Consider the following 22,748-nt stretch of genomic DNA (forward strand, 5'->3'; position numbering starts at 1 on the left):
CAAGGTCACTCAGCTGACTTTGTGCCTAAGGCTGGACTAGAACTCATGGTCTCCCAGTTTCTAGCCTGATGCCTTAACCACTATACCAAACTGGCTCTCCTTATGCCATATAGTGATTGACATATTTTGCTCAATATCTCTTCATTTAGAAAGATTGTTAATCTTTCTAAATGAAGAGATATTGAGCAAAATATCTCTTCTTTCACAGGTTTACAAGAAAATCATGCATTAAATTATGGCTTTGTACAAGAAGTTCATGTAAGAATGCTATGATGGTAAATAAACTGAATAAATAACGACACAGAATATTTTTCTATGCCCTCCACCCTAAAACTAGGATCCTCAAGAACCACCAACATTTAACACTGAGAACAACAGACATATGGGAAGAGAAGACAAAAGTAAAAAGGAGCAAGTATCTGCATACATGTAGCTATTCTAAATCTTTGACTATTAACTAAATCCCCAACCCTTTCCAATATACATTTCTAACTTTTCAGAGTCTAAACTGATATACAGTTATTTATTCTATACACAATTTGAATGAGATTGTAATTTTAGATTTTAAAATGGCTTTTTATAGTTGCAGCCCAATTCAAAGAACCAAGTGGAAAAGTTTCACTGCAGAAAACTTTCTTCAAAAATATCTTCTGAAAGGATATTTGATAATAATCACACAGCAATACATCACTTAAAATGGGTAACAGTAACCAAAAGAACCTATGACTAGAATTCTGAGATCAGAATTAGGAAACAATGTGAAACATGTAAAATAATGCTATAAAGCAACTTTCCCTCACCTGATGTTCTCCAGATGTGTTGGATTACAACTTCCCTAATTCCAATAATCATAGCCAATGGAATAATGGAAAATAATGCCCAACCCATTTGAGGACATCATGTTGGGAAAAACTGTACTGAACTTTGAAAACAGGAGTTGGGTAACAAATTAAGCTATGAATATATATATATATATATATATATATATATATATATATATATATATATATATTTCCTTCCTTCCTTCCTTCCTTCCTTCCTTCCTTCCTTCCTTCCTTCCTTCCTTCCTTCCTTCCACCAAAAGGCAGTTTCCAAATTCCCTTTTTGAGAAGGCAAGTGCTTTACTGTCAGACTAGAAATATATCTATACCCATAATTTACCTGCAGTCAGTCAGTGGAAAATGGAGAAACAGAGCATGTTGAAAGCCATTCTGTTTGGTCTCAGAACCTAATAATTAGAGGTATGCTGGCCCTGAACACAGAGGTTTCAGCTTTGTTTCTTTTAACTAACAGCCACTCAATTTAGAAGTTATTTAAAGTGTATTTTATAATTTATTGCATAGTTTTGGGTGCTACTATTGCAAAGAAGGGCAGGAACTTAAGCAGGAAAAGCAGTCACTATATTTTGCAAGATCCAAAATTAGTACTCAGGCTGATGTAACTGATACATTAGTGAAGCTGTCCCTTCAATTTCCTTTCACAAACAGGCAAGATATTTGTAGAATAAAAACGATTTATCTAATAAAGATGAATTCTATTGACATTAGTTATCACAATAGAGTATGACAATTTTCTTTGTTAATCAGCTAAATCCCCTCTTAACAACTTGAAAGTGACTGTGAAATAGACGAATTAATAGCTTTTTTCATTCCATCTACACACTATAAAATTATGTTAAACTACTTATTTTAATGACAGCATAATCTTATTAGATCAGATTGAACATGGAGTGGGGCTATCTTAAGCTCTATTTGAAATCCTACTCCTTACAATATATGCCACAAAGTGTATTCACTTCTGTTTCCACTGCATCTGTAGAGAATAGACGGGCATTTATTATATTTTTATTTATTAAGATGTTGGGGAGGGGAACCAGAATAGTTGGAAGTTCACCGTAAGCAATTTTTATCATTCTTTCCAGACAGTGTCAGTTGGAATTGCCTTGAATTGGACTCGAGCATTGGGACAAGTCACAGGGAGGTAAGCTTGGTAATCTCTTATCCTGTACATATGGATTGTTCTCATCATGAATATCTTGAGAAGGTAGGTAGTATATGTAGTGAGATAAGGGCCACTAACTGCTTGCTTGATCCCTCCCCCTCCCAGTTGATTATATCAGCCAGGACAGGATTAGATCTATAGTCTATGGGAGTGAACGGTTATAATAACTTTAAATTAATAATAATAGCAATACAATGAAGATACTTGATTGAGTGAAGCCTACTTGAGTTTACTACTATGATTAAATGTGGTATTTTTGTTTGTAATGTCATAAGCTTCTCTGAATATTTATATAATAAATATAACTATTCAAATATTCAAAATAAATAAATAAACACTGATGTCTAATTTATATACTGTCATTTAATTTCAGTTTAATAATCCATTATGATTAGGAGGACTTTGATTACAATCACTTTATGTCAATAAAATATAGTCTGACCAAATGTGTATCACTTAAAAAAATAAACGAACAAGAATAAATGTGCAATAACTTTCTAAACGGCGTTCCGTGAGTCGTGCTGGCCACATGACCCGGAAGTGTCCTATGGACAACGCCGGCTCCAAGGCTTTGAAACGGAGATGAGCACCGCCCCCTAGAGTCGGACACGACTGGACTTTACGTCAAGGGAAACCTTTACCTTTACTTAACTTTCTAAAATCAATTGCATTTCTCCATTTTTCATATGAAACAGGAGAGGACAGCTTGCACATCTTGGTCTAACTTCCTAGGCTTTAGTTTAATCTTAAAAGTACTTTGCAAGTAGGCAAATCAAATTTCAAATAAAACTATCTGTCCCTTCTCTGGCAATCTACAGCAATATGAGAAAGTAAGAAAAAAGAGGGTGTGCAAAACAGGAAGACAAAGAGAACACAAAAAAGAGGCAATAGACAGGAAGAAAATGGTGTTCCTACATACTATTGACATGCAATGCCATTCCAAGAGATTTGGCAGAAATAACTTATGCAGAAACTATTCTAATTATGCAGAACTATACTAATACAAAACTGAATTATTATTTTATCTGACAAACATCAGGAATTTAAATACCATTAAAATGGCTAAAAACAGCACATATTACTAGATATATGTTTACTGACAACAATCCCCCTCCAAAATAAAAATTACCAGAAACTTTTCTAACCTATTCAAAAAGCTTCACTAAAATTAAAACCTTAATCTATTGATTTACCATTAACCATTACACAGCAAGATATTATGCCAAAATTGCCTAGAGAACAAGAAGTAAGCTTACTAGAACATAAACAGAATGATCCACTCACTTAAAAATGATAATACATTTTAAGAAAGTGCAAATGCATTATAGTTTTTAATATTCTTACCAATTTTCTCTTGCTTTTAGTAATGTTGCATTAATATACTTTACAAATGGGGCATCAAATTGATTTAAAAGAGGGTAGGAGGTCAATAATTCCATGATATACATGAAGTATTTATTGCAAATTTGACAAAAAAACCACCCACATTAGAAATAGTCACTTCTAAGGCAATTATCATTAAAGACTAAAAAATCGTATTACTAGAGGACAATCTTTCTTCCTCAGAAACAGTAAGACAACATGTAAAGGGACACAGGGAAGTAAGACCATATCACATAATTATCCAAACATCTCAAGTCTGCAGAGTGGATAATACATAGAAAGAATTTGAGATGAACCTCTATCACACAGCAAGTATGAGAATTTTTTCCAAATATTTTAAACTACAGTTCTACAATAGTAGTTAATGGGAGCTGAAGTCCAAAACCTCTGGAGTACACAAGACTGCTGACCCCTAGTAGACATTTGGGGGAAGAATAAGAGCTACATGTGGAATAGTAGATCTAGGTGAGCAGCTGTACTATATACACAAAACAAAGGAAAGCTAAGTACTATTAATATAAGGTTAAGTGAAAGAAAAAGCATTCACATCAAGATCAAGAAAGAATGTTTTAAAAATCCCATAAGAACTTAGAAAGCAAGCAGTAGAATACAGGAATAAAAGAAAACAGAACGTTATGAAATTATTATTAAAAAGAAGCAAAATGGTTGATTTAGACTATAACATAATGCTTTATTCTAGAGTACTCCTTAATCAATGCTAGCATTTTGGAATACATGTGTACATGGTATATCTGCCACTGGCAGGGCATAAATCCTGTTGAACACAAATGTATTTACTTTCTGGTAAACAGGACAGTAAAGAGTGAATTACAGTGTAGAGAAAAAGTAATAGTAAAAGTTAGGATAGAAGTTCTAGTAAAAAGTACCTTAACTAAGATAGAAAGCCTGAAGGAAAAAAAGATCCAGAACAGGTAGAGAACCAGACCTAAAGCTGACATGTCACTGACAAAAGAAGAAATTAAAAGGCAAAATAGGCAGGCAAATATGAGGATATTATGATGGCATAAGAGCACTATGGAATATTTAGAAGCCATAAATACCAAATACAATTGTAAAAATCAGCCACAGATGCCAGTAAATTGGGGTCTTATTAAAGACAGGAGGTCTGGAAATGCAGAATTTAATGGGTGAGTGAATAAGGGACGTTAGAGAGGAATACAAACGAAACGGGCTAATGCTTACAGCTTTTAAAGCGAAGGGCCTGGAAGATGTCAGTAAAGATATCTGGACCGGACTGTACACCTTTATCGGGAGAAAATAAGTCCCAAATTGCGAAGGACGAGGCTCATTTTCAAGCTCAACTGCAACTGATTAACTCAGGCTACACAATCAAAGTTGCAATTCTATATACGTTTCCTTGGGTAGTATTTTCTAAAGATCTCGTATGCTAGATAAAGAGCAACGGTTCCCAATCCTCCAGGGACGGTGACTATGAGGTAAATGCAAACAGCGATTACAACCAAAGAGAGGCGACGGTTCTTCTTCCAGGTTAATCAACACGGAACCATGTGGGCGTGATCGTATGGAGAGGGAAGAGGAAGGAGGACAGGCGGAGATCACGCGTCTGGACCGTCTCGTCCACTACCACGCACGCAGGCGGCGATCTTTCGGACTGAGAGGGCCCCCCCAGTACGTGGGGCCGAGTAAGGGCCGAGTAAGGGCCCACTGTGAGATAATTTGCACGAGTGAGGGTGTGACGGAACAGGCCTCCCCGTTACCTTTTAACGACGACAACAAGGGACTCAAAATCCTCTCACCTGACGGCTCTGCCCGGGTTGTGGAGGGGGGAAGGGGAGAGGCAGGGGCGGCCGCTAAACCAACCACGGCACCTCCGCGCGCACGCGCGCGAACACACGCATAGACACACACAAACTCCCTCGCCGTCGGACGCCCAGTGTTTGCCCTCATTCGCCTCTTGCTCCGCCCCCCAGCCCAAGAATTGCGTCGCGGCCATTGGTTTCCAGTTCTCTCCGTGGGACGGCTGACCAATCCAGTGAGCCGCTCCCTGGCGTCTCTCGCCTATTGCGGGACTCGGCGTGTGAGGAGAGGGAAGAAGCAGCCGAGAATACCTAACAGGGAGGAGGGATAATAAATTTTGATTGGCGGGAAAATGAAACTAACTCATTTCCCCCTCCCTCTCCATTCTTCTAAGAAATCATTGGCTAGAGCGACCGCCTCCCTTTTCTATTGTGCGTCTCCTATTGGCCGGCAACTCCGAAACGTTATACAGAAATGTCAGGCCTTGTGTCGCGCGCGGGCGGGGTTACCGAGGGAGGGGCGCTTAGAGCATACGGCTGGAGCTTTGATTCGCGAGTTGGTATCAATGCGCTTTCTCGTACGGCGTCACCCCGCCCTCTCTCTTCAGCTCGCGCGCGCCGACGCAACGACGTCAGCAACGACTTTGATTGGGCTTTCGCAAGATGGCGTCGCGCAGGGGCCGATGTTAATGGCTTGCTGAGTTTGGGGTTTCGTTGTACTCTTCGTCCGTGAGTGGTTCCACAGTATTGTTTGACTGAGTGAAAGAGAGGATGTGTGGCTGAAATTACTAGTTACAGAGGTGTACTGAGGTTGAAATAGAGGAAGCCTTGATGAATTAATGGTAGCGGCCCCGATGAAGGGTAGAAAGACATTCATTTTAGTGACAGGGCCGGAGACAAAATTTTCTAATTTCAAGAGCCATTCTTGAAAGTTACAGCCAAACTTTAAAATACAAAGCCAGCAATTCGGAATTATTACAGTTATATAAAACTTAAACAGAATAAACTTTTAAAAAAGTAAATACGGTCTTTCTTGACAAGGTAACGTAAAGTAATAAATAAGCAAATAACTCTGACTTGACAATGGAGTGGGTGCGCTTATTCAAAATATAAAATGAATAAACTAGAAAATAAGTGTTTGTTTTCTAATAGGTAGTAGCTTGTTAATTTTTGAGGGCTTGGCTTCAGTACCGGCTAAAATAGACTTTTAGAGGAGCGAGTGAGAGGGCTATTTTATATGCTTAGTATTCCTGTTTATTTCATTGTTTTCCTAGATTACCATGGGGGATGAGATTTGATAGCAAATGATAATGGACCTTTATGGTATTACTCTTTATTTTATACATTTAAATTCGTAATTGGTTAAACTAGTGCCACCATAACACAGAGTATCAGATAAAGAAATGAATCCAATGTTTGAAAGGGGTGGAATCTAATGTTTGGAAGTGTGCTGTTCTTTGGTAAGTGGAAGTAATCAGTGGTTTCAGGTCAAAATAACATGAGAATGAAGCTTGTTTCAAGTGCCACATTCAAATGATTAGTTTGATTTTGGTGAGTGCAGTGTATGAACCTTGTAATACTACATATACTTGGATTTAATGTAAAGGTAGTCAAATTTACTAGAGTCAGAGTTACATTTATTAGATTTACATCTAGCGTTTCCTCCAAGAGTTCAAGATTCCTAAACAGGGATTTTCCTTCATTTTTAATCCCCATCATAGCAAGCTGTAAGATAGTTTTGTCTGAGAATTATCACCCAGCGAGTTATCATATCAGAGGGGTGACTTAAACCTGGATCATCCTGGACCAACACATTAACCACTGTACTGCAGTGGTGGGCCACGTTGGCTCTTATGTTTTGTTCTTTTTTTTTTTTAATTCATTTATTTAATTCTTATAGCCACCCATCTCAACAAGTGACTCTGGGCGGCTTATAATCATAAAAACCATAAAACGGTTAAAATAATTTTTAAAAATTAAAAGTGCAAAATAAATATATATGGTCACCAAGTAAACAATGTATGGATGTTATTTATTTAAATAAATTTGTTCTATTGAAATTTATTTGTTCTATGCTGTGAAAACTTCATTTTGCCAATTTCCACATAGCAAAACTGTGAAGGGTAAACTGAACTTCTTCACCTGGCCATTTAGTAATCTGAGTAGTAATTGGAAAATCCCATTGTGCTGTTGGAAACTTTGTTGATCATGTAGCTCACTGTCAATATAAGTTAAGAAAACTGGCTGTGAATGATTTCTATAACTATAGCAGGCCAGCAGTTGTCCAAAACACTGGTACTATTATTTGTTGCTTGTAACCTTGAGAGCTTAAAACACAGTGAAAAGACACAATAAACTTTAAATAATAAATGAGTAAATATGAAGGAAATAAGATTAGAACGGGAAAAAAAACTCATGTACCTAGGCTCCTGGGTGCTAGGAATTAGAAGATGGTGTACATAAATCCCTGAAAACATGTCAGGCTTTGAATGTAAATCCTCACAGCTTCAGTGATCAAGATTTATTTTTTCCATAGGTTCTAAAGTCATATAAACAAAAGATTGAAAACCTACCCTAAAGGAATTATTCTGTGTTTATAAATGAAGGAAAACAAAGAAAATTCTAGCCCCTCTGTAACTTTGGCAAACCTGGACCACACAAAACCATGTTGGTATTGGGATAAGAAGGATTTGGCACATACGCCATCACAGCTAGAAGGACTTGATCCAGCTACCGAGGCAAGATACCGAAGAGAAGGTGCCCGGTTTATATTTGATGTAGGAACCCGTTTGGGATTGTATCCTTTTGAGTTTCTGTATTGTGCAGTGGGTGGTATTAAGATTTGAGTTAATGTTCTTTTTACTTAATGGTCAAATAGTAGCAGTGTTTCCACAGAAATCTTAACTTTCCTTTAAAGATTTAACAACAAGAAACTATTATTTCATTGCTTTTTTCTTCTTCAGCTTTAGTTGCAGATTGGTCTGTTATTTAGTTGGTTAAAAAAAAATCAGTAACAATCTATTGATTTACAATTTCTTATTATTTGCAGTCCATAATCCTCCAACTAGTTTAACCCAGTATCATATGCCAATCATAATGTATTTGCTGGAGCATTTCCTCAGCATTTCTGAATAGCTAATTAAATGCTAAACTTAGGTTAGTTTTTAATGTTTTTATAGTTGAATAGTAATGTTACTAATCTGTTGAATTGTATTTATGCAGGCTGCTTGCTGTGATATTTTATATGTAAATACTTAGTACAAGAATCGATTCCCAAACACCTGGGTTTGTAATCTAATTTCAGTGTAGTATTTGTATCCATTAATCTTACTTATTTTGTAACCATTCCATAATATTATTTGGATGTCTTCCTAAAATATATTGAAATTATTGAAACATTTATGGTTTGTTTGTTTTTTTATGACTTTGAATCAGTCTTGACTCCTGGTAACTGCCTGGACTAGTCCCTGCAGTTTTCTTGGCAAGGTTTTCAGAAGTGGTTTGCCATTGCCTCCTTTCTAGGGTTGAGAGAGAGAGACTGGCCCAAGGTCACACAGCTGGCTTCATGCCTCAGGCAGAACTAGAACTGACAGTCTCCCAGTTTCTAGCCTGGTGCCTTAACCACTACACCAGACTGGCTTTCTTTGATATATTATTCAATTTTATTCAGTTGTAGTTTTTATAGTTGAAATTGAGTTAAATCTGTTGCATTCTTATCCTGTGATTCAGACATTATGATACACTGGCAACTGGAATAATATATTTCCATCGCTTTTATATGTTCCATTCCTTCAAACAGTTCCCAAGATATGTAAGTGCTAATACATTGCTTTTGGTTTACACTGTGTAATTGGTGTCCACTAATGCTTCACAAAAAAATAGTGTAAGTCTTTGAACAAAAAAACTACAGTCCAGAAATATATGGGAGATATTACAAGAATCTGAAGGAATTGGAGGCAGGAATAAAGGGGGAGGAATATACAATTATTTAGTTGCATATTCTTAGAGATAATTGCTGTAGGATTTAAAGGGCTTTGTGGAGAAGGTAGATTTGAGTTTAAGAATTTTGTATAATCCTTATTTTGAATATGTTAATGCATATAGCCATATATCAGGCCTTCAGTGGGTGTACAAACCAGTGTGTATATAAATTATGGCTTGCTGTTCCCAGAGAAGACTGGTTTTATAAACCAAAAACAAATGCAACTTTGGAATCTGGGCTTGTAAAATAATATCACAAATGAATCCTCTTTTGGATGCAATGCTAACTATTTGATTCTTGTTTAGTTTACTAGCTCTTATTGGCAGAAACAAGAAGCAGACCAAATTATGGTCACCAGTACTTAGTGCTTCCAGAGTAAACGGGTACTATAGAATTCCAGTTTATCAAAGAACTGGAAGAGGCCATCAAATCCAAACCCCAGCTCAGTGCAGGAATCCAAATTAAAGCATCTAGAACAGATGGCTGCCTAGCCTCCGCTTGATCACAATCAATGAAGATGAATCCATCATTTCTCTGAGTAATTGCTTCCATTGTTGAACTTCTCTTATCATCTGCCTTCCTGTAATTTAAATATATTATTCCAACTCCTGCACTATAGAATCACAGAGAACATGCTTTAGCATTATTTTAGGTACTTGAAAAATACTGTCATTAGACAACTACTATATTACAAAAAGTCTAGAAGAATAAAATCATGCAACATAATTTAGGAAACAGCAATTTCCCTTACAGTATTACTTAGGAAATGTTAGCATATTTAATTTACAATTCTTAGACAGAATTTAATAACATGTACAGCTTGTAATTATGAATATTAACTTTTCTTCCTCCTTGGTAGCTTCTTATATGCCCTTGAGTTCTGTTCTGGAGAGTTCTCCACTTCTCTGGAATGCATAATAACAATATGTGTGGAATTAATTTTCTCCTGGTTCAGCAAAAGAGTTATTGTAAGTTATTCCATGACTCAAAAAGTAAAACATATGTCTACATGTATCATAATATTTCCTTTCTGTTACAAGTAAGCTATTTTTATGATAACATTAGGAAAATGTATTGTCCTTATGTACTTCAATGGCTTTCTAAAATCATATTTTTTAAATAGGTGACTGGAGCTTGCTGTCTATTCCTAGCAGGGAAAGTCGAAGAAACACCCAAAAAATGTAAAGATATCATCAAAACAGCTCGTAGTTTACTAAATGATGTTCAGTTTGGACAGTTTGGAGATGATCCAAAGGTAAACTCAGATGTGCTGAAGATTCTCTGACTTAAATTTGTCATGGTACAATCCAGATAATATGTAGCTGTTTATGTAGATTTCAGCAATGTTCATAGAATAAAATAGATTAAACTAGAAGTAAGCCTCTATTATCCAAATACTTGAATTTTTCTGTATAAACTATTGGCAATTTATTAATAATTGAAATATATTTCACTGGTTAGATTAATTTAGCTAGTATTTTCAACTTGTTATTTTCAAAGGCAATATGTGTTGTAGTGCTTGTGTTGTTCTCCTGTTGCATTTGCCTGTCTTTTCAGCAAAGAAATAACCCACTGCACAGGGGAAGCAGTGAAACTGGCCATACAGAGTGCAGCCATATGCATACAGTAAGCATACTGGAAAAAATAAACGTTTGTCACTTATTTCTTTGTTAAAGTAACTGTAGGCATTATCTTAGCCACAAAGTCTTCCAACAACTTACTTGCAAAGGTATTTTTTTATAATAGTAATTTATGCTAGGAAGTCCTACAGGTTAAAATGGATATAATTCTTTACTGGCTTGTTTCTACATACTTTTATTAAACAAAGTTTGTGTGTCATTAGAGAATTACATCACATGTAATGTTTAGTAATTTTTGATTGCTTTGTGATTAATGTCCAATAAAATTTACTTTGGCTGTCTGTCTTTTATAACTTACTGTAGGTTCAAAAATTCAGCTAATCTTTTGGCAGTCAGAAAGCAAGTGTGGGAGAAAGTACTTGCTTAGTCCACTTTGTGGAGATAGTGACTTTTGTGGATGGGTTTCACCCATTTTCACTGGAATTTTGTTTTAGGGTATTAGATTTCCTGCTAAATTGTTAAAGCAAGAAATACTTAGATCTCCGTTTACTGTCACAAGATAGTAATAAAATATTGCTTAGCTCTCACATTTTGTTACGGCTGATGCTTTAAGAGCAAACTGAAAGCTATTCACATAAACTAGCAGGGAAAAAAATCCTCAAAGCTGTATTGTTAATATTGAAGTACACCTTTATTATAGAACATCTAATTCTCTTATTGCCCATCAGCTGTTTTCTTTCTAGTAATTAGCATTTGACTGCCCATGTATGCAGTTTCACTGTTCTTCCACAAACTGTGTAACAGTAATATGTCCTCCATCCCATCCCAAATCTGGTTGTTAAATCAGCAGTTGAATTTATCATTTGGACATACTGAGATGTTAGTGAAGAACAATACATCTTAACTGCTAAAAATCAACTACCATATTGACAACAGCTGCTGACAGTCTTTTTGGGAATATGGCAGGATAGAAATACATTTAATAAACAAAATTGGTGATTCACACCTCATTTTTTCTTCCTCCTGCTTCCTCCTATTTTGTTCCTTTTGACATTCATCTAATAGGCCAAGAGTTTTAATGGTAGCAGAAACAAGAGTAATGAGTCTCAACCACAAATAATTTATACTGGAAATGTTTAAGCTATAATAACACCAAGTCTTGGATACAGATAGGCAAGAATTACTGTTGCTGAAAGTTGCTGTACAACCACAAAATACAAGTGCTTTTATGTACTTTTATTTAGATTCTAAGGGGTTTTTTTTAAGTATTTTAAAAATAGATAAGATTACCTTAGTAATTGTAAATATTGCTTCCCTTGGCTTTATTGTGTAATGCCAGCTGGGACTTTTATAAACCAAAACTAATGAATAGGGATATGCAAAATATTTTAAATTCAGAATATATTGAATCCATACTGACTGTTCTGACTATTAAGGAAATAAATTGAGCTGAAAACATTTTGTGCACTCAATGAATTTGCATTTGCTCTCTCTTGATATTAGGAAGAAGTTATGGTTTTAGAGAGAATCTTGCTGCAGACAATAAAATTTGACTTACAAGTGGAGCACCCTTATCAGTTCCTACTTAAATATGCAAAGCAGCTCAAAGGTATGATCACTTTGTTTTAATGCATGTTAATAACTCCTGTTATTTATGTGCAAGATTGCTATCTTAATAGATATGTATGTATAGTTTCTCTAGTGGAGCCATCACATTAAAATATTTTTCTTGCTTTATTTTGAAGTCTGGTGAGCCTGTAACAAGCCCCCCACCCAGACTTTTTTGTTTGAGAGAAGGGAGCCTGCTCCATTGGCCTCTGATGCCTATATGCAGAGTCTGACACTTTTTCATCATTCTCCAAGATTTCCAAGTGGGATGGTAGCCTAAGAAAGCATCTCTCTGTGGTTACTTTTTTGCTCCAGAACAGTAAAGACAGGGATAGGAGTTAATGTAGATTTGATCATGTCTGGTGACCTAGACACCAAGCAGCCCCCAGGCTTCCTAAATATCAGAGCTAGGGAAAGTTGGCCATATAATTATTCAGACAGTTCCCACTCATCCCTCCAAATTGAAAATGGGAAAGGTTTGGCCACTCAAGCACCACAGTCCTTTGGTGAGCATGTTTATTGAACCTTGACAAACGAACATGGTGAGGTTCTGAATAAACACTCAGAGGATTCTGTTAGTATGGCTATTTATTGGCTTAACCTAGTCATTCTTTCCCCCTTTTCCCAATAGGTGATAAAAACAAAATTCAGAAACTGGTTCAAATGGCATGGACTTTTGTAAATGACAGGTAAGGTACCTCCCCACCTCCCCATCTTCAGTCATATGTTATAATCATTCTGTTCATTCTGTTGCAGATTCCGGATATTTTTTCCCTCAGGATTTTAAAATAATTCACTGCACCCAATCATATCTTCTTATTCACAGATTGCTTATGTGCTTTGGAATGTGCTAATTTCATGCAGCCCTTTGCACAAATTACAATCTCTTGTAATAGCTATCAGTCCCTTCCCTACAAAGAAAGAAAAATGTCAGAAAGAAAGAATGAAAGAAGTGAACAACAGAAAGTGAAAAAAATTCTCTATCTCCTTTGGATCTGGTTCCACCCACTGCTGGCTTCAACCCACTACCATTCAACCCTCCTTAGATAACTGCTGAGGGAAGATTGCCTGCCCCTGTCCTGAGGATCGTGTTTGTGGTCTGAGGTCCTTATTGATTTGTATTTGTTGTTAGAGGAACAGATAGCCTCTGTCACAGAGCATGTTGAACACCTTGAACAGGTGCATCAGCTATGAGGAGAGGAATGATCCTAGTTACCCATGCCCTGGTTTGTTTTATTTATTTATTTAGATTTATATGGCCTTCCCTCTCAGTAAAGCAATTCTGGGCATTGAACAGAATTGAAAATTAAAACAACGATGTATTTATTTAATTTTTATCCCGCCTTTATTATTTTTATATATAACTCAAGGTGGCGAACATACCTAATACTCCTTCCTCCTCCTATTTTCCCCACAGCAGGAACCCTGTGAGGTGAGTTGGGCTGAGAGAGAGTGACTGGCCCAAGGTCACCCAGCCAGCTTTTGTGCCATATATATATATATATATATAATATATATTATATATATATAATATTGTATATAATTTATAAAATGTATATAACATGTATATTATATATACTGTATATTTTATATATATATATGTGTGTGTGTGTATATGTATATAATTATATATATTATATATAATCAGAGAAAAAGAAATGGCAGCCCAGAATAATTTTTTAAAAAAACACCCTCGAAATAATGACAAACCACCCAGGCCTCACTAACATCCTGACCCCCATGCCTTGGCAAACAGCCAGGTCCGAAATACTTTCCAGAAAGCCAGCAGGTTTGGGGCCAATCTAATCACAGGTGGTAAGGTATTCCAGAAGACAGGCTCCACATCAGAAAAGGCACCCTTTTTGGGTCTTGCAAGATGGCATAATTTAATTTAATTTAATGTAATTTAATTGATGGGATCCAGATCATGTCCCTCCTACCAGATGTAACAGAGCAAGTAGAGACAACTGGGGTGAGGCAGTCCTTCAAGTATCCTGGCCCCATGCCCTGAAGGGCTTTATAGATAACCAGCACTGCAACTTGCACCCAGAAGCCTGTTGGGAGTCAGTGCAGCTTGCAGGGAAAAGGTGCAACATGGGTGAATTGTGAAACACCCATAATTGTCCATACTGCTGCATAGTGGACCAAATGCAGCTTCTGGGTTCTTCAGTAGCAGTCCCATGTGAAGTGTATTGCAGTAATCCATATGGGAGATGACTAAAGCGTAAATGACCATGCGTCAAGCCTCCTGGGCACAATTGGCACGTAACACAAAGCTGTGCAAAAGCCCTCTGGCCACCTGCTCCTTAAATAGGAACCATGAGTTCAGGAGACCCCCAAATTGCATATCAATTCTGTCTGGAGTAGCGCAACAGCATTCAGAACTAAAGATGGAATATCACTAGACCTGGGTGGCCCTGAAACCCAAATCTACTCAGTTTTGCTATAGTTGAGCTGAAGCCTGTTCCTCCTCCATCTAGACTCCTGCAGCCTCCAGGTACTGGACCAGAATCTCCATGGTATCACTTGGTCAGCCTGGAGATGCATAACCTGAGTATCATCAGTGTACTTAACTCATGGCATTGAATGACTTCAAGTAATTTCAGGTAGTTGCTAAGCAAGAGGGGGGAAAGTGTTGAGCCCTGCACCACCACCCCCATCAACACCAATTAGAATTACCTTGGAGGAAAGAAGAGAACTAGTGCAAGACTGTGTTCCCATACCTAACCACTGAAGCTGGTCCAGAAGTATACCATGATCAGTGGTATCAAAACCTGCTGACAGGTCAAGAAGGGCAAGAACAGATGTACTATCTCCATCCTGCTCCTCCTAGAAGTCATCCACAAGTGTGACCAATGCTATTTTAGTCCCATGCTTTTGAGACCTGAGTGGAAGGGGTCCAGATAATCCATTGGATTCTCTGCAGAGCAGTCAATTTCTCATCAATCTTCCCTAAAAAGAGAAGGTTGGAGACTAGTCCTGTCTAGTCTCTTTTTAGGGAAGATTGGTGTCCAAGTTGTCCAAAAAGGTGAGGTCTAGTAAATGCTACTTGAGGGGGCAGACTGCCACCTCCTTAAGTGTTGACCCAACCACACCCTTTTTCAAGGATGCATTTACCACCATAAGAACCCATCTACATGTCACCTCCCAGGAGGCTTTAGTTATTGTTTACTGACAAGTATAAACGATGAAACTTTGCTTTGGATCTTTCTGGATTTCATTGCCAATGAATTTCATAAATATTAATTATTATAAAGAAATGATAATAGAATACTGCAAGAAAGAATCATGAGTTCAATCTACCTATCCTGTTGCAGTTTCTTATAAGTGATACCCAATGTATATCTCATCCAGCCAGCCAAACGATGATGTTGAGGTTCTGTCTCCAGTATCTGGAGTCTGTAGAGGTTTGGCTGGGGAAGAACAGGCTCAGTCTCATTCCTAACAAATCTGAATGGTTGTGGATTTTGGGGCCATCTGGATCCAGAGAATTTCCATCTTTGATTCTGGGTAGGGTCTCAGTATTTGGGGGTCCTCCTATACTCACAGCCCCTGCTTGAAGAGCAGGTGACAGCTGTGGCTTAGAGGGCCTTTGTTCAAATCCATCTTATGTGCCAGTTGTGCCCATTCCTGGATCAGGAGACCCTATTCAGTCACTCATGCCTTGATCACTTCTAATCTGGATTATTGCAACATGCTGTGTATGTGCTGTACTTGAAGACCACTTGGAAGCTATAGCTGGCCCACAGTGCAGTAGAGTGAGATGCACCCATGTTACATGGCTGCTTTGCAAGCTGCCATGGTTACTAGTGAGCTTCTGGGTGCAGTCCAGGATGAAGCTTGTTACTTGTAAATCCTTTCATGTCACAGGGCCTGGTTATTTGCAAGATTGCTTGTCCATCCAATAAGATCGGATAAGATGATAAAAGATCAGGCATGCTCTGGGTCTTATTGTTTAAGCAGTGTCACGTGGTGAGACCCAGGAGACGTGCTTTTTCTGTTGCTGCCCCTGTTTTATGGAACAGCATTTCCCCTGAGATTCAAATGGTCCTGATCCTGCCTGCATTTCAAAAGTCTCTAGAGACCTGTTTTTTCCCCTTGGTTGGGAAGTTTTGTCCCTGTCTTGATTGCTTCTGATTCTTCCAAAGTATTTGAAGTTATCTCTAACACAATTTGTGTGTGTGTATGCATGGTCATGCCTTTGAGTCAGGGTTGACTCCTCGCAACCGCCTGGACAAGTCTCTGCAGTTTTGGCAAGATTTCAGAAGTGGTTCATCACTTCTTCCTTGGGCTGAAAGCGATTGGCCCAAGGTCACCCAGCTGGCTCTGTGCCTAAGGTGGGACTAGAATTCACAGTCTCCTGGTTTCTAGCCTGCTGCCTTAACTGCTACACCAAATTGGCACTCAAATCTAACACAATATGCTTTACTATATATTTTAATGCCTCTTGTTTTTAATTCTATATGTCACCCTAAGTCACAAGTTAATGGGCAGCTATATAAATTGTTTAAGTAAATATATATATATAATAAATTCCATACCTGCTGACAGCATTACAGCTTTTTCTTAAAGTCATTAGATGATTTGTGTTGCTGTTGATTGTGAAACTGATGTTTACCAATGCCATACAATTTTATACAGTAAAATGTTTGATTGTTTTGGTTATTAATACCTATGTTCTGGGACATTTCAGACCCTTTATTATTCATCTGTACCTTTATGCAAATGTCTGCTGAAAAATTGCTCTCTCCCCCTGATGTGTGTGTGTGTTTTTTTTAGTTTGTGTACTACACTCTCTCTGCAATGGGAACCTGAAATTATAGCAGTTGCAGTTATGTATCTAGCTGGCCGCTTGTGCAAATTTGAAATTCAGGAGTGGACCTCAAAGCCAATGTACAGAAGATGGTGGGAACAATTTGTACAAGATGTACCTGTTGATGTCCTGGAAGGTACCTGAAATATTTGCAGCTTTTTTACAGCTTGTATTACTTGCATCTTATCTACATACACTGCAGTTTATCCTGAACTAGAATATAAACTTAAAGTGGCGTTTTTACAGCTCTTGTTTTGAAACTGCATGAGGAAAGCTTAGTTTCATTTGCTTCCATCAAGTATTTATGCAAAATTATATTACTCATAAATTATTTGTATCAGTGTTGGAAATGAAGCCAAGCCCAGAACCAAGGGTTCTTTCCCGACATCTTTATAATTTGAAATCAAGATGATGATGAAGTCAGTAATTTATAATTAGATATAAATAAATAAAACTATGTCTAAAAAGAGGCAATTATTTCTGTATTTTCTTAATCTGAATGCTCAGTTTATCATCTTTAAAATGTGCATTGAAAGCATGTACCTTGAAATTAATTTTGCTTTGGAAGCAAGGCTTTTGTCTTTCCAGAGAATCTCAAGATACACTGGTTTGAACAATTTCCAAATGTTAATTATAAAAATAATGGTGAGGGTGTACAGATATTAGTTCTCAAAGGCCATAATGACATAGGGAGTCCATGTCTTAGTTCAAGAAATACACACACACACACACATACGTGTATGTGTCTATAAAGAGATTTTTGTGCAAAAGAGAAGGAGAGAATCCCCTTGCTTGAAAGTAGTTCTGCCCAATGAACTTTCAGGGGTGATTATTCTTTAGCTTTTGTTTAAAGCAGAGCTAAGAAAATGCACTAATATTTAGCTTGGTGGATTTTTGATAAAACTGTTAGATTGAATAAACGTGGTATGGCTTTGAATGCAACAAGAATGTATTTGGCTAATAGTTAAAATGTGTAACTTCAGGAATTCTTTTTTTCCCCTCTCCCCTAGACATCTGTCACCAGATTCTGGATCTGTACTCACAGGGGAAACAACAGATGCCTCACCATACCCCCCATCAGCTGCAGCAACCTGCCTCCCTCCAGCCTGCACCACAAGTGCCTCCAGCCCAGCAGTCACAGCCTTCTCAGAGTTCAGAGCAGTCTCAACCCCAGCAGCCCAAAGACCCCCAGCAGGGAGGGCAGCAGCAGCAGCAGCAGCAGCAAACACAAACTCAGCAGCCCAAAAAACCATCTCCCCAGTCAAGTCCTCCCAGGCAGACGAAGCGGCCTGTGGTAAGAATGGCAGAAAGAATGCTTTGTGTTACACAATGCAATGGACCTTTTCCTGTTACTTATTTGTTGAGGGGTTTCTATAGCGCTTTTTAGTACAAAGAATTCTGAAATTTGATTACTTAGATTTATTGCTTATAAAGTATTACTACAAAAGTGCTGAATGTGGAAGGAAAAAAAAACACAGAACTTTCTCTGCAGCCTAAGAAAGTATGAATTGGAATGGAAGTGAATACAATGCTAATTTTTATCCGAGGATGGATCATAGAGGATGCCGAGGAGCAAACTAATCCAAGGAATATGACGTTGTTGGAAAATGGGGAGGGCAGTTGATGCAGCGTGCCTGGATCCTTAGACACTGAAAGGCTGAAGTCTTTAGCAGTTGTTACCAGTAGTAAAAATGGTGATAAATTTTGCTGCTAGTTATATTACATCATTTATTCCAAGAATTTAGATCCCAGTCTTCAACACCAGTTCAGTTCTTGAATACAAGAGTAGATGTGGCTGTTCTCTTAGCTCACAATATTTGCAGTCAGGATGTGGCTTTAGAATGCATATTTTTTTCTCAGTGCTTTTAATACTACTATTGTGATTTGAATGTTTTTTTCTTAGCAGGCTGTATCGCCAAAGGATGAAACCAAAACTGCAGGTAAAATAGACTTTTTCGTATAATTAGTTATTTGCAGTACATTACTATGCATGTCTATTCTCAAATAAGTACCATTGAACCTTAAACTCTACAATTAAATTATTAGTTTTATTATTTTAAAATAACCTTTTTGCTATTTTTAGCTGTTACATTAATTAAAATGTCACATCTTTTTGTTTGTGGGTTTGTTTCCAGAGGTACCACCTCCTAAAATTGCTAAAATTGAAACTACTCATCCACCAGTACCATCTGCGCATCCACCACCTGGTAAGTTCTACTGTGAGGTACAAAATATTATGTTTCTTTAATGGAAAGCTAATGCTTGTTTATTGTGTAATTTTCTTAAAGCTATAATTACATGCTTATCAATAATCCTGAGATGTCAGCCTAAATTCAGTTGTATCCTGCACATCTGCCTGCTTTTTATCATTTGGAAATAAAATAGGGAGTTCCACAGGTTGCTTTGGTTTCATGTTGAATTCTGAGAATTAATACAGGATGTTAAGCATTGTAGCATTTGAGCATAGAGCTAGTGGACGTGAAATGGAGGAGTAACAAAACTTTGGGGGGACTGAGCTCTATATACTGTTGTGCCCCCTCAGCTATTTTTACAGTGGAGGGCACTGGTTAAGTGAAAGTCAGTTGATTACTCTTTGGGAAGGGAATCTTTTTCCTCTTTAGGTGGGAAAATATCTTGGCCCATGATACTAATGCAGTCTTAATATTTATGAGCTGAACAGGGCCTTGAAGGACTCAATAGCAAATTTTGTTTTTTCAGACTATATGTTGTTGGAAAATAATAACAAGACAAAGGAAAGGCAGTAAAGATCTTCCTATCATAATTCTATTTCTTAAATATAGTAATATCCCTCCCATACAAATACTGGAGATTCTGCCAAATAGTTACAAATTATGTATAGCTGCCTGCTATATTTTACTGCTTTCTGCATATATTCATTAATTATTGGAATCAATAGTAATTGTATTTGTTTGATAAATTCTACAATTATTCTGTATAGCAGGGATCAGGAAGTTTTACCAGGTAGCAAGTACTACTGCATGATTTTGCAGGTTGTTACAAATACCTTTGTTTGAAATCTTAAAAATAGCTGAAATAAGATCTTGTGTGAAACCCAAATCTTGAAAAATCTTATCTCTGGGTGCCATCTTATGCATATGTCATTGCAAAGTTGCTGGTCCTAGTGATAAACATTTACTCAGCTGTTACATCTTTAATCTAAAATTGGCACTAGCAGGCTACCAGAATTTTTAGACAAATTGGTTGAGGAATGAGTGAAATGAGAACATTTAATATTTTTCTAGAATTTCCATGACAATTGTTCCAACATGATTAAGGTTCCATTATTCTAATACTGATATAAATTACATATTTGGGTGGATTTTCAGTCAACAGTATGATTTGGGCTGTAAGAATATGCAATTTTTCTTATTCACCTTTATTCCACAAAGAGTCAGTCATTCAAATAATTGGCTCTTTCACTTCCATGGTATAGAAAACCACGCTATACTCAAGTCATTATAGCCATTGTGTTAGCTACTTTAATGGAAATAGAGTAGGATCCCCAGATGGCATCCAAGATCTCTAGCATTCCCTTTGATGCCTCCTTCTGTACCCAACATATTCCTTGCCTTTTTTTTTTTAACATTTGTTACAAAAGTTTTAATTTTATGAAAGGGAAAGTTGCTGTGCTATAAAGCAAGGCACCAGTCTTCAGTATCATTTTTATTTCCAAGAATCCTGCAGACCCATAAGCTTTTTTAGAAAATAACAGATTTGCTGCTGCAGTCCAGTGTTTTGTTTGGAAGTGTGCCCACCTGCCCAGAGGACAAAAGCAAGCAAATATAGAAGGGCTGCAAACAGGGCTGGGGGCCTGGTAGATTACATTTTAGCTATCAATGGTTTACAATTAGTTATTCTCCCCCATCACAGCCACTCTTCAGGAGCATCTTCATAGAATTCCGAATGTACCCATCAGCCCAGCTGATAGGGACTGTTCACTGGCATAGAACTTTCCCCTATATACCAAGGAATGTAGGAGAAGGGCAAAAAGTATCTTTTATTAGTTTGGGATTCCTTTTCTAATTTGGGGCTACCTTCTTTCTTTGTTAATATAATGCCCAATCTTGGCAGTGTTTTTCTAAAATTTTCCTTATCTTCTCAAAAACTACAAAGTCAAAGCAAACTTTTGGCTTCAGAATCTTTTGTTATGACTATCAGATATTTCAGTAGTTGTAAAAGAAATTAGGTATTTCATATAAAGACTTCAGTTGTTGTAATCTCTTTTAACCATTTAGATAGCTAAAGTATATGTATTTTTTGCTGTTTTTCAGAACATAAACCTCCATTGACAACTACAGTTTCCATAGGAACTGATCAAACTACTGCAGTAGATTCTGTAGACATAACCAAGGTCCAGATTGCACCGCCATCTCATCCAGCTCCTGTACACCAGCCACCACCTATGCCTCATCGTCCACCACCACCACCACCACCTTCCAGTTACATAACTGGTATGTCTACTACTAATTCATACATGTCAGGAGAAGGATATCAGAGTCTCCAATCAATGATGAAAACAGAAGCACCAACTTATGGAGCTTTACCACCTACGTATGGACCTCCAGCTCATTTGCCGTATCATCCTCATGTATATCCTCCCAACCCTCCTCCTCCTGTCCCTCCTCCTCCACCCACATCATTCCCTCCACCTACCATTCCTCCTCCTACTCCAGGATACCCTCCACCACCTACTTACAACCCAAATTTCCCACCTCCTCGATTACCTCCCTCTCATGCAGTCCCACCTCATCCCCCTCCAGGACTTGGCATGCCACCTGCAAGCTATCCTCCTCCCACAGTACCGCCTGGTGGACAGCCACCTGTACCACCTCCAATACCACCCCCTGGCATGCCACCTGTTGGAGGACTTGGCCGGGCTACCTGGATGAGATAGCAGTTGTACATAACATTTTTTTTTTTTTGTCTTTGGCAAGGTGGGGAATAGTATAACCAGGTAAGGATATAGAGGCTGCTGTTTGGAAATGTAGAAGGCAGTGAAACTGATTTGTTTATAGTTTGGTCAACAGAGAACATTATAGGCTTTTAGTTTAAATATTACAAAGCTAACTAAAATACAGGAGCTGTTAATTGTAGTGCTGGATTACTTCGCACTAATACACTGTTTTGAAGGCCACATTGGCTAAGTTGTATTGGTAAGAAGAAGAAAAAAATATAGAAAATTTTATGCCTACTTCAGTATCAGGATTAAGGTTATTCCGTATGAAAGGGGAAAAAAGTTTTGATTTCATTGTGTAACATTCCAGCAACACTTCATTCTAAGTCGTAGAGCCAGTTTATGTTTCTGTGTTTATATGGAAGGTCTGTTTGTATGTCACTTTCTGCCATTGTTATTTTGGAATGAATGAACAGACTTATTTGAAAATGTCTGTATATACATATATTTTCAAAATGTAAAAAAACCCTAATGGCATACAGTGATTTACACCTTCGTTGTTTCTGATTCTTGAAAAGGCTGTGTTGACACGTATCCAAATAAACCTGCTTCTGAAAGCTGAAGTATTCTTATTGCTGTCCAGTGCAAATGGCGCTCTTCCACTCCATGCCAGTATCCCCATCTAAAT

The 22,748-nt window shown here is 37.5% G+C and overlaps 2 protein-coding genes across 6 annotated transcripts in view; one reads left to right on the forward strand and one right to left on the reverse strand.

Moving 5' to 3' along the window:
* Nucleotides 1-5,307, reverse strand: part of SETD3 (SET domain containing 3, actin N3(tau)-histidine methyltransferase) — an 81,615-nt gene extending 76,308 nt beyond the window's left edge. Inside the window, exon 1 of the mRNA XM_063290309.1 lies at nt 5,163-5,307. The gene's annotated coding sequence lies outside the window, so the exon portion shown is untranslated. The remainder of the gene's footprint in view (nt 1-5,162) is intronic.
* Nucleotides 5,308-5,787: 480 nt separating this feature from the next.
* Nucleotides 5,788-22,683, forward strand: CCNK (cyclin K). 5 transcript variants are annotated; one of them, XM_063290303.1, is made up of 12 exons: nt 5,788-5,891; nt 7,699-7,959; nt 8,892-8,973; nt 10,268-10,399; nt 10,702-10,770; nt 12,228-12,333; nt 12,964-13,021; nt 17,112-17,281; nt 18,156-18,439; nt 19,049-19,085; nt 19,281-19,352; nt 21,438-22,683. In XM_063290303.1, the coding sequence occupies exons 2-12, from the start codon at nt 7,763-7,765 to the stop codon at nt 22,058-22,060; spliced, it is 1,830 nt and encodes a 609-aa protein (XP_063146373.1). In that variant the 5' UTR covers nt 5,788-5,891; nt 7,699-7,762; the 3' UTR covers nt 22,061-22,683. The 5 variants fall into 5 exon arrangements, with proteins under 5 accessions (XP_063146373.1, XP_063146375.1, XP_063146377.1 ...); XM_063290305.1 differs by having other exon boundaries at nt 19,052-19,085; XM_063290304.1 differs by lacking the exon at nt 5,788-5,891 and adding an exon at nt 6,592-6,713.
* Nucleotides 22,684-22,748: the final 65 nt, after the last annotated feature.

This window comes from Candoia aspera, chromosome 1 (assembly GCF_035149785.1).
Source record: "Candoia aspera isolate rCanAsp1 chromosome 1, rCanAsp1.hap2, whole genome shotgun sequence".
In the NCBI taxonomy this organism is placed as follows: domain Eukaryota; kingdom Metazoa; phylum Chordata; class Lepidosauria; order Squamata; family Boidae; genus Candoia; species Candoia aspera.

Coding starts and splice junctions, on each gene's coding strand:
- CCNK (XM_063290303.1), top strand. CDS start 7,763: ATGAAGGAAAACAAAGAAAATTCTAGCCCCTCTGTAACTTTGGCAAAC. Junction 8,974..10,267: donor TCAAACAGTTCCCAAGATAT/GTAAGTGCTAAT, acceptor TTTTTTAAATAG/GTGACTGGAGCTTGCTGTCT. Junction 19,353..21,437: donor ATCTGCGCATCCACCACCTG/GTAAGTTCTACT, acceptor GCTGTTTTTCAG/AACATAAACCTCCATTGACA.